Source organism: Carcharhinus amblyrhynchos, chromosome 23 (genome assembly GCF_965287045.1).
Source record: "Carcharhinus amblyrhynchos chromosome 23, sCarAmb.v2.hapA, whole genome shotgun sequence".
Lineage (NCBI taxonomy): Eukaryota > Metazoa > Chordata > Chondrichthyes > Carcharhiniformes > Carcharhinidae > Carcharhinus > Carcharhinus amblyrhynchos.
Window position 1 is genome coordinate 12,378,529 of NC_137346.1, and position 12,115 is coordinate 12,390,643.

At 42.1% G+C, this 12,115-nt stretch overlaps 1 protein-coding gene across 2 annotated transcripts in view; it reads right to left on the reverse strand.

Moving 5' to 3' along the window:
- mnta (MAX network transcriptional repressor a) overlaps positions 1 to 12,115 on the reverse strand; it is a 133,568-nt gene that overhangs the window by 85,797 nt on the left and 35,656 nt on the right. For both annotated transcript variants that reach the window (XM_080210449.1, XM_080210448.1), the window contains exons 3-4: positions 6,456 to 6,497; positions 6,202 to 6,313 (exon numbers count right to left, since the gene is read on the reverse strand). In XM_080210449.1, the coding sequence (XP_080066575.1) occupies positions 6,202 to 6,313; positions 6,456 to 6,497 (154 nt within the window). The remainder of the gene's footprint in view (positions 1 to 6,201; positions 6,314 to 6,455; positions 6,498 to 12,115) is intronic.

The following is a 12,115-nucleotide window of genomic DNA, read 5'->3' on the forward strand; positions in this document are numbered from 1 at the left end:
ACAACCTTTAGTAGTTCCTTGTGGTCTTGGGCAGAGCAGGAACCATACCAAGCTGTGATACAACCAGAAAGAATGCTTTCTACAGTGCATTTGTAAAAGCGGTCAGTGCAGTGTGGTCGGTGCAGATTTGTTGGTGCGAATGGCCTTCTTCTGCACTGTGGGATTCTATGATTCGCAGTTAATTCAAATTGTTCAATAATCCAATTACGATATAACTCAGATTAACAAGATACGCATTTGAATTAGGAGTGAAAAATGAACTTGGATTATACAGCGCCTTTCACAACTTCAAGAAAGTGCTTTCGAGGATTGGTTTAGCTCAATTGGCTGGACAGTTGGTTTGTGATGCGAAGCAATGCCAACAGCTCAGGTTCAATTGTCGTTGAGGTTATTCATAAAGGCTCCGCCTTTTGAACCTTGCCCCTCGCCAGAAACGTGGCGATCCTCAGGTGAAATCACCATGTCAGCTCTTTCCCTCAAAGGGGCGAGCATCATCTGGGACAATGACAATGATCAAGATGATGATGATCAAGATGATGATGATCAAGATGATGATGATCAAGATGATGATGATCAAGATGATAACCCCCCTGCCCCTCCACCACTTCTTTGAAATAGCACCATGGGATATGTTTTTACATCCACCTGAGCAGGCAGATGGGGCCTCAGTTAAATATCTCATCTGAAAGAGGGCACACCTTATAGTGCCACACTACCTCAATGCTGCACTGGAGCTCCAGCCTTGATGTTTGTGCTCAAGTCCTGGAGTGGGACTTGAACTCACAACCAACTCAGAGGCTTGAGTCCTACTAGTTGAGCCATGGTTGATAACTGTGATTTGTAGTGCTGATGGAATTTGAGAAGTGAGCGCATGGGCAGTGTGGTGGCATAGTAGTTAGCACCGTTGCCTCATAGCGTCAGGGACCCAGATTCAATTATGGCTTCACGTCACTGTCTGCGTAGAGTTTGCATACTCTCCCAGTGGCTGCGTGGGTTTTCTTGGGTGCTCCAATTTCCTCCCACAGTTCAAAGATGTGCAAGTTAGGTGGACTGGCCATGCTAAATTGTCCTTTAGTGTTCCAAGATTTGTAGGTTAGGGAGATTAGCTGCTTAAATACATGGGGTCATGGGGATAGGACCTAAGTAAGATACTGTTTTGGAGAGTCAGTGCAGACTTGAAGGGCTGAATAGCCTCCTTTTGCACTGTAAGGATTCTATGGTTCTATGTTGTCTCACAGCACCAGGTTAAAGACTTAAAACCAGGCTGTGAGACTACTTACTGTGCCTATCCCAGTCCAATACCGACAACTCCACACCATGGTTCTATGGTGATATTAATTTCTCTATTACCCAATCAACTGCTAATAAGACAAGCTCATCAATTTGCTGAATACCAAATGGGAAATTTTCACAAAAGATATTCACATTGATCAGGATTTTGTGGTGAACAGCAAAGGAGCTGCTCCTTCTTTACTATGCGAACAGGTCCCACAGAGTTTGTGCACATGTACTGAGATCCAGTGTGGAACCCTCAACAGGAAATCTGCAGCACCTCTCAGCGAGGCAAGAAACAGCAAGACCATTCAATCAGATTAAAGAATTCTCACCAGCAGGAGAGGAGGAGTAGTTGTATCATGGAGGAACGGGTGGGATTGGTGCAAATGGACGTTACAGTCCCAATAACAGGAAATATGCTGGAAAGCCAGTTCCAATCCACCAACTTCCAGCTCTCACTAAAGGTGGAACGGGTGAGGCAGGGGGTATAACCCAGTGTGCTCCCAGGAAGCAGATTGACATTTTAAAGCCTTAGGTTGAAACAGGAAATATGCTGGAAAGCCAGTTCCAATCCACCAACTTCCAGCTCTCACTAAAGGTGGAACGGGTGAGGCAGGGGGTATAACCCAGTGTGCTCCCAGGAAGCAGATTGACATTTTAAAGCCTTAGGTTGAAACTGCTCTTAATTGTGATCTGAGTTAATCAAATTTATTTGAAAGAATTCTAGGCCACACTTTTGCAGTTCTTGACTTCTCCAGACACTTTCTTTTTCTGGAGAGTTGAGGGATGGGGAAAGGAGTGAGAAAACTGATTCATTGCAGGATTTAAAAAAAGCTCTACTTTGAACAGCACAGCTGACATGTGGCTGTGAGGAAACAGTGCCAAGCCCCAGTGAAACGAGAGACTGCAGAAAATCTACAGTAAGCAGTAATACAGTTAGAAAGGTGCCAGTTACTTATGCAATAGTAATGCTGCTTTGGACTTGAAATCTAATAGGCCTGCTCATTCCAATAGACTCTGGATAAAAGACAAAGTTCTACTGTACTTACTCAGTAAGTTCAGTACTTACAGCAGGGTCAGAGTTTTGCTTATTTGTCTTTCATGCAAAGAGTAACATTTGATTCTTTCCAAACCTTGAGAAGACAGAATTTTGTTTAAATCTTTTGAGCTTGATTGATACAAGTCTCTGTCCTCCAAAACATCCCACTGCCTAACAAACAGTATACAACCAGGTAGCAGTGTTTTGCCAACTAAAGTAAACTGTCTATTATCTATATGCCATACACACATCATAGAATCATAGGATACCTGCAGTGCAGAAGGAGGCCATATGGTCCATCGAGCCTGCACCAACAACAGTTCTACCCAGACCCTATCCCCATAACGCCATGTCCCTCTGACATTAAGGGGCAATTTAGCGTGGCCGATCAATCTAACCCGCACGTCTTTGGACTGTGGGAGGAAACCAGAACACTTGGAGGAAATCCACGCAGACACGGGGAGAACACACAAACTCCCCATTATTATGTTATCAAACTATATTAATCTGGTTCAGTTTTTCCCTGGTTAAAGACTTCATTCAACCCAAAGCTTGCTTTGCCTGACGACTTGCACCGTTGCATTATCCAAGATGGTTAGCACACAAAATAGTTAATTGCCGATTTATTAAAATTTGATTCAAGCTGAGTCTGAAACGCTCTGGCGAATCTCTGATTGGTACTCCATAATCAGTGCGATCAGAAAGCGGTTTTGTGGTACAACGGATAGTGCCCCTACCACTGGGCCACAAGTTCTGGGTTCAAGTCCCACTTCAGGATTTAAAGGTCATGGAAGGCATATTCATAACACGGCCAAACAGGTTGATTTTCAGTCTGTACGTGATTCCTTTTGATTTGGCTAGTGGCAAGAGCAGGAGTGTTTCCTGCTCAGCCATACTACAGAAGGCTATGGCAAACCACAGCTGCACTTTGCCAAGCATAATCATGGACCCATCCAATGGATGTCTATGGTCACTGATGCCCTCTTAGGCGCATTGTGCCTAAAAGGAGAAAAATCAGTATGGTCACAACTCTGATCCTCAGAACTCTAATAGTCGCACACTTGCAGCAATTTGCAATCCTTAATGTAACTGGCATGCACCTGACTGATAACATGTCGGAAAGCTGATTTGATGATCAGATATTGGACAATAATTTTCTGAAATTACATAATGTAATATGCCAATTACAAAAATATATGCACAAAAGAAAGCACTTGTCCTAATTTCACACATTTCCAAGTAACTAATTTGCACAGAATAAGATCCCACAAATGTAACTTAAATAAATAAGCAGTTAATTCATTTTTGACACATTGATTGATGGAAAACCAAAACCTCTCTTGCAATCAGTGAGATGGGATCTTAAACAAACAGCATTAGATCCCATTTTCAAAAACAGCACCTTCAACAATGCAGCACACTCTCACTGACACGTTAGGCTGGATTATTTGCTCAGTTCCTGGATGGGGCTTGAGCACACAACCTTCTGACTGAAGTTCAGATCCCTGTATATCACCACTATTCTAAAAAGGCTGACATCTGTTTAAGTTCATACTATTGTTGAAATAGCAGATAAAGAAATCTCATACTAAGAATATAGGAAATGTCACACAGCTCTATTCCACCTCTGAACACTCAAACTGTTCTTAATTCAATCTGATAAACATGTTATGGTCAGGTTTAAAGACAATGTGCCCCGAACCAGGTCTTCTTTGAAGAAAACACAACCACTCACAAGACAGTAAGGTTCAGTTTGGTACTGATCTAATTAATACATGAATTCATTACATTGCATTTCCTACATTACAACACTTCAAATGATACTTCATTGACTGTAAAGCATTATGGGACTTTGAGGTTATGAAAGGCACTATATAAATACAAGTTATTTTGTTTAACTCCGGGGCAATGGGCTCTTCAATCCCAAACAAAACACTCTAGGACATCTACATAAACACACTGGGTAAGCTTTGGACAGCTCAGCCTGTTTGAGGTTCTTTCGGACTTTTTTAAACAAAAAACTTTTTTTCAGCCCACCAATTAAGAGAACTGAGGCTGTAAATTATCTCTCCCACTCCATCTTTGTGTTGGTCTTGCAGATTAATTCCCTTGATCAGAATATTATTAAATTGGAGTACTGCAGTATAGAGGGATCAGAGTGTCTACATACATGAATCACAAAGTGTTAACTGGCAGATACAGCAGGTATTTAGAACGGTAAATAGAATGTTGGCCTTTATTGCAAGGAGGATGGAGTAAGTATACAGGGCATTGGTGAGACCACACCTAGAGCACTGTGAATAGTTTTCTCTTCATTGGAGGCATTTCAGAGAAGTTTCACTAAGTTGTCTCTTGGGATGAAAGGGTTGTCTTTTGAGGAAAGGTTGGGCCAATATTCTTTGGAGTTTAGAAGAATAAGAGGTGATGTAATTGAAATGTATAGATTTGAAGTAGCTTGACAGATGCTGAGACACTGTTTACCTTCAGAGGAGAATCAAGGACTATGGGCACGGTTCCAAAATAAGGGGTCTCCCATTTAAGATGGAGATGAGGAAGAATTTCTTCTCTCAAAGAGTTGTTAATCTTTGGATTCTCTACCCGATAGCACAATCGGGACTGGGTCGTTGAATATCTTTAAGGTTGAGATAAATTGGTTTTTGATCCACAATTTTTGGAGGGGTGGGGTGCAGGGAATAAAGTGGAGTTAAGGTCACAATCAGATCAGCCATAATCTTATTAATGTGCCTACCCCAGCCCAATGGCAGCATCTTCACATCCTAATTAAATGGGATAGCATACTTGAGTAGGCCAAATGGCTTTGGCCTGCTTCTATTCCTTATTTTCTCCTGTTCCAATGTTAAGAATATACTTTGACTCATGTAATCTATCTTGGGACCTGCTCTCATTGAGATTGCCAACTGTACCAAATTATGGACAATTCTTGTATTTGTCTTTAGGCCTCTAGGAACCAACAAGAGGCTGGCCAAATCTACTTAAAGTGAACTCTTTGGAGATTTTGGGGGTGGCAGGGGGACTTGGTATTTTAAAAATTATTATTATTGGGCTTTTCACAAAAGAAACAGCAAGTCGGTAAACGTTGGAAAGGATTCAGCACTTTTTTTTTAAAAAGAAGTACCATAGAACCACTATAGTGCAGAAAGTAGTACGAGCACTCGTGGTTGGGGTGTGCAGGGAAGATAAATTGGTTCCTGTTAACTTTACCAAAAAAAAGTCAGCACAAGAGCAAAACAGGAAATCTCAGGAGTGGGAGTAAACACAGGACAGGAAGGAGGATCGTCACCCTGACCCAGGCCTTCTCAGAGAAATACTTGCTGAGATGCCTTACATCTTAAAAACATTGATTACTTCACTGTCCCAGACACTAAGAATACATCAATGTACCTCAACTCTTTAAAATTCTATATTTAAGTAATAGATTAATTATTTTAAGTGACATTATGTGCTAATTTTTTTGCAGATAATCATACACTTCTGTCACACTTTCTACATGGTTATGTTGAGCACTCAAGAGTTTTCTGCCTTTTTATAAAACTTTGCTTGGAATTGCCTCTCGGAAAATTTCATTATCATTGAATCTTGATCACAAACACTTGGATTGAGTGTGAGAACGAAAGGAATTGATGCATTTCCACAAACTGGTTTCTATAGAACAAACCTTCCCAATGCAACCTCCACACAAGAACAAAGACACAATCGTTTTAAAGAACTACTCCAAAGGAAAAAAACCACAGCGAAAATCTTGACCGCATACCTTACACAATATTATGCATAATAATGGCACAAAAATGAAACTTGAAAAGGAATATGGGCACCCTAACCATTTAGCTTCCTAAATAGCACAATACACAATCCTATATTCTTCATACCTGAATGTATCGCAAGGCACTCCGCAAAACACTTAGGTTTGATGTTTTCTTGTCATCCAGATTGGGGATGTTCTTTTTCAATGTTTCAAAACATTCCTTTAAATGAGCACGTCTGCAAACCAATAAACGTAAAAGAAAACAAAAAGTTTGTTAACCTGAAGTGATTTAGGAAAGGATTCCTTCTGCCCACCACCCCCCACAAACCCCACCAACCCTTTCACTAAAACAAAGAGTTGGTATCAGCAAGTACATACCTGTTTTTCTCTAGTTTATTGTGCACTTCTCGAGTCCCTGCCCTGAAATAAAAAGGTGATAAAATTGTTTACAGATTATTCTGGTCAACCAACCTCAATACACAAAGCTAATGTGAGAAATTATGTAATGAATGGAAGCAAGAGTGTCACTTTCATGTTTATTCACATTTACTAGACAATGGCCTAATGGTATTATCAATAGACTATTAATCCAGAAGCTCAGCCAATGTTCTGACCTGGATTCGAATCCCACCACGGCAGCTGGTGGAATTTGAATTCAATAAAGATGTCTGGAATTAAGAATCTACTGATGCCCATGAAACCATTGTCGGTTATCGAAAAAACCCATCTAGTTCACTAATATATCCTCAGGGAAGGAGATCTGCCATCCTTATCTGGTCTGGCCTGGTCCAGAGCCTCAGCTATTAACTGCCCTCTGAAATGGCCAAGCAAGACACTCAGTTCAAGGGCAACTAGGGATAGGCAGCAAATGCTGGCCAGCCAGCGACGCCCATGAATGAATATAAAAAAAGTTCCTCAGTACAACAATGACAGCATAATCCTGGAGTCAGAATCCCAACTAACTTTGAAACACAACACTGCAAGACATTAGGAAAAGCTGTCTCATGTTGCTCAGGTGACGACGCGAGGGATCTTATTGCAGTGTGCTGGATCAAGCACCCACGGTACTTTATATTTTACAAAAGCAATTTACATTTATATTGCCTTCCACACAGCAAAACATTCCGAGGCACTTCACTAGGTGTGCGAACAGTCAAAAGTGAACACCTGGCCATTGACACACACATGGGAGTGACATTTTGTGATGACGCCCTCCCACTTTCATTATCTGAACATCTAAATTTACTGTGTATAAGTAAAACCCTGTTCCTGCACAAACCCATATACAAGAGCACTTCCTGCAAATAGGGTGCAAATCATTCTGAGGTAACACAGCAATGTATCTCGTTGGTAATTTCTTCACCTTTCCCCCAACAATACTTCTTGCAGTTTCTCCATTATTTCCCACACTCTACAAGGTCAGCTCTGGGCTGTGAATCAGCTTGTGTTCCTATTCTCTGCAACAGCTATTTCATTCAGAATATCTTGGCACAATTAATTTAATGTTAACAATTCTGAGCTCTTTTGAAACAGATTACCAGTGGTTTTAAAGACTATTGCTCCCAAAGCTGACTTACATCAGTGTCTAGAGACAACCTTACTTTTATCTTCTAAAAACAGTGTTTTATGCTGAGGTCCAGTTCTACTGGTAACAACAACAACCCTCCAGAGTCTGATCCTGAACTGCAATGAGCCACATGGTAACACTGCCTGTTATTTCCCTTATCCTAGCCTTATAAAGCTAATTTTAGCACATCCCTCACAAACTGTGGTTGTGATTTTGTAACTCAGTTCAGACGTAGGGGCCGGAATTCTTTGACCTTGCCTGTGGCTGGAATTCTCCAGTCCTGCTGCAGTGAATGGAGATTTGGCTAAGCGCCAAATTCTCCGTTCTCACTGGCAGCGGCTGTAAGGTATACGAGATCAGAGAATTCTGCCCAGCATCACATCCAGGACCTTCCTTATCAAAAACAGGCAGCCCATTTTCTCAATGAGCCATTAAAACAGCTTCCACCCCACAACCTAACAGACTATTCCCTTCTCCACAGCTCTGCAACTGTTTTTCATTTTCAAGTATTTAATCTGTTCATAACCCTGAACACTATAAAGGGAGGTAACTACCCAAGGTGTGCAACATTAAAGGACCTTAGAACATAAGAAGTAGGAGCAGGAGAAGGCCATCTAGCCCTTCGAGCCTGCCCTGCCATTCTATAAGATCATGGCTGATCTGAAGTGGATCAGTTCCACTTTCCCACTTTCTCCCCATAGCCCTTAATTCCCTTGTCTGTCAAAAACCTATGTACCCGTGACTTAAATATATTTAGCGAGGTAGCCTCCACCACTTCAATGGGCAGAGAATTCCAGAGATTCACCACCCTTTGAGTAAAGAAGTTCCTCCTCAACTCTGATCTAAACTGCGCCCCCCCCCACTCCCCCCCTTAACTTGAGGCTGTGCCCTCTAGTCCTGCTATCCTTTCTAAGCAGGAAGAATCTCTCTACCTCTACCCTATCCATCCCCTTCATTATCTTACACATCTCTATAAGATCCCCCCTCAGCCTTCTAAACTCCAACAAGTACAGACCCAGTCTATTCAGTCTCTCTTCATAGTCCAACTCCCTCATCTCCGATATCAGCCTAGTGAACCTTCTCTGCATTCCCTCCAAGGCCAAAATATCCTTGCGCAAGTGCGGCGACCAAAACTGCACAAAGTACTCCAGCTCCGGCCTCACCAGTGCCCAGTACAGTTGCAGCAAGACCTCCCTGCTTTTATATTCTATCCCCCTCGCTATAAAGGCCAGCATTCCATTTGCCTTCTTGATCACCTGCTGCACCTGCAGACTGGGTTTTTGCGACTCATGCACAAGGACCCTCAGGTCCCTCTGCACCGTAGCATGCTGCAGCTTTTCACCCTTTAAATAGTAATCCCTCCTACTATTATTTCTGCCAAAGTGGATAACCTCACACTTGCTAACATTATACTCCATCTGCCAGGTCCTCACCCACTCGCTCAGCCTATCCAGATCCCTCTGCAGACTTTCCACACCCTCCGCACAATTTGCTTTTCCACTCATCTTTGTGTCATCAGCAAATTTCGTAACCCTACACTCAGCCCCCTCCTCCAGATCATCTATATAAATGGTAAATAGCTGAAGCCCCAGCACCGATCCCTGAGACATTCCACTAGTCGCCAACCACCAATCAGAACAGCATCCATTGATACCAACTCTCTGCCTCCTATTAGACAACCAATCCTCTATCCACACTAACACCTTACCCCCAACTCCATGCCCCCTAACCTGCTGAAGTAACCTTTTGTGCGGCACCTTATCAAACGACTTTTGAAAAAAATCGAGAAACACCACATCCACCGGTTTAGCAAAGGCAATATCTGCAGTTGTTATAATCACATTTCTTCTTCACATCACTTCTCAAAGACCGTAACAATAGACTACCAGTGTTGGAAGTTCATGTCAAAAGCTATTGTGATTGAGAAGGTGGTGGTGTGAAGTGAACTATGAGGGCAGTGCAGTGCCAAGTTTGCTTCTAGAGCTCCATGGGAATTTTTAGGCTAGCAGGGAAAAGGAAAATAGGGAGAATCCATTAATTTCTCCAACTCAAGGGAAAGAGCTTACAGTTGTCAAAAACAAAATGGGTGAAAAAATCATTTTTGAAAGCTGATGTGGTGGGGGAAAGGACATTTCATCTATTTGCAATTTACAGCTAAATTATATCCATGCCTTCCAAATTTTATTTGGGAATGGAAGAGAGAAGGAAAAGGTGCAAAGGAAAAGTTTATTAGTCACAAGTAGGCTTACATTCACAGTGCAATGAAGTTACTGTGAAAATCCCCTGGTTGTCACATTCCGAAGCCTGTTCGGGTACACTGAGGGAGAATTTAGCATGGCCAATGCACCTAACCCAGCACATCTTCCAGACTGTGGGAGGAAACTCACACAGACACGGGGAGAGCGTGTGGAGTCCCCATAGACAGTGACCCAAGCTGGGAATTGAACCCATGTCCCTGGTGCTGTGAGGCAGCAGTGCTAACCAATGTGCCACTGTGAAATATAAAAAAAAATTCAAACAAATGGAAGAGAGATAAACAAAGGGGGAAAGTAAAGACAGAGTAGAACATGATCAGGTGAAGACATCATGAAAATCATAGCACAAACATTAACTGCTCAAGACTGCTTGTCAGAACAAGAATTTAGGGAAACAGAACGCTTTGACAAGAGAGGTTTCCCACTGAGGCGCCAAGGACAGTCCAGCTCATCAGCCAGCCAGTACACTGCAGCCAAGACAACTGGATGTTTAAGTTATTTCATTCCTTCTCAAGTGTAACCAAAGATGAATTCCCATAGTAGAAATTCAGAGGTCAAAGACTAAAGTTGAGCCTGAATTGATTTAGCGAATTTAATCAAGGTCAATGAAATGTTGGCGCCTCTTTTCATGCTGTGAGATTTGGGAGATTTCAGCGTTTCCAACTGTAGGACAAGAGGTTCGATGTTTAATCGGATTCAGTTCTGGATTCTGGTCACCTCAATGGTTAGCAGAGCTGTTATTTTGTCTTCAGCATGATCTGAATAAAAATGCACGATCAAACTGCAGAATCTGTTCCAATCAGTGGACATAGTTTAGAGTATACGCTATCTCTTGCTGATGGGCTGTCAGCATTCAAGGAGAGCTTCCAATCTAGAATCAAACCTATTTCATATACCAGCGTGATCAAACGTTTGAGACTACATAGTTGGAAGCATTTAGTCATTAACAGCACCATGCAGTGCACAATCTCAGTTAAAATTAGAGTCATCTACAAATCTTTCTTCAAGAAATGGGACAACCTAGCCGAGTGAGAAATGTAACTTATGACAGATCAAAGGGATATGGAGCAGCTCCTACTTGGGCATATGGAAAAGATAATGCAATTTTCTGAAGACTATTTAAACCATCAAGTCCAATAGCTTTGACAACTCATTGTCGCTGATGCATTGCAGCAAACCAATCCACTTGTCACTAAATAGTGACAAGTGGATTCTCACTGTGCCACCATGGTGATGCATCAACCAGAATCAAGTGCTTCCCACACAGAGAGGGGAGCTATCAGGAAATCTCTCATGCGTCACTGATGCCAGCTTTGAAGTGAAAATGGTAAGTAGTCTGGACAGCAAGCTGTCTGCAATCACGCTGGTACATGACATAGGCATAGAGAAAGGGGAGAATATGTCAACTATACAGTAGATAATTTTCCAGTATTACTTTAGAGCCACAGAATCACAGTGTGCCAGAGTACTTATAGGACTGTGATGTCCTACAGCTTGGCATCTAGCTTATCAGAAGGTTAAACACTAAAGCAACAAATTGAAGGCTGGATTGACCAAGAACTTTGTCCCTCTGAAAGATGAGTGGAGTGACTCTGGCTGTGTGAAGAGTGGGTGACTGTGAATAAACCCACTGAAACTTAAGCTCTATCATAGCCAGATATCCCACTGCAGCCATATCTCACAACAAGGTGCCTGCTGTGAATTGGGATCTATATTCTCAATAATAGACTAGCTGCTGTGCAACACAATGCTGCTTTATGTAAAGTCATTTGCTTTCTGAAGAAGAAAACTCTTGGAATCATTCTACCAGGACTTCATAAAAAAAGAAAAATAAGTCATTTCTGGAGAGCTGGACATCTCTAGCTGTTGGACAATATGCAGCTTTGGATTAATATATTCTTCAACAGGCAACAAGATGGCACAATGGTCAGCACTGCTGCCTCACAGCACCAGGAACCCAGGTTCAATTTCCGGCTTGGGTCACTGTCTGTATGGAGTTTGTGCGTTCTCCCTGTATCTGTGTGGGTTTCCTCGGAGTAATCTGGTTTCCTCCCACAGCTGGTTAGATACATTGGCTATGCTAAATTCTCCCTCAGTGTAACCCAAACAGGTGCCAGAATGTGGCGAGTAGGGAATTTTCACAGTAACTTCATTGCAGTGTTAATGTAAGCCTTACTTGTGACTAATAAACAAACTTTAACAACATATCAGGAATT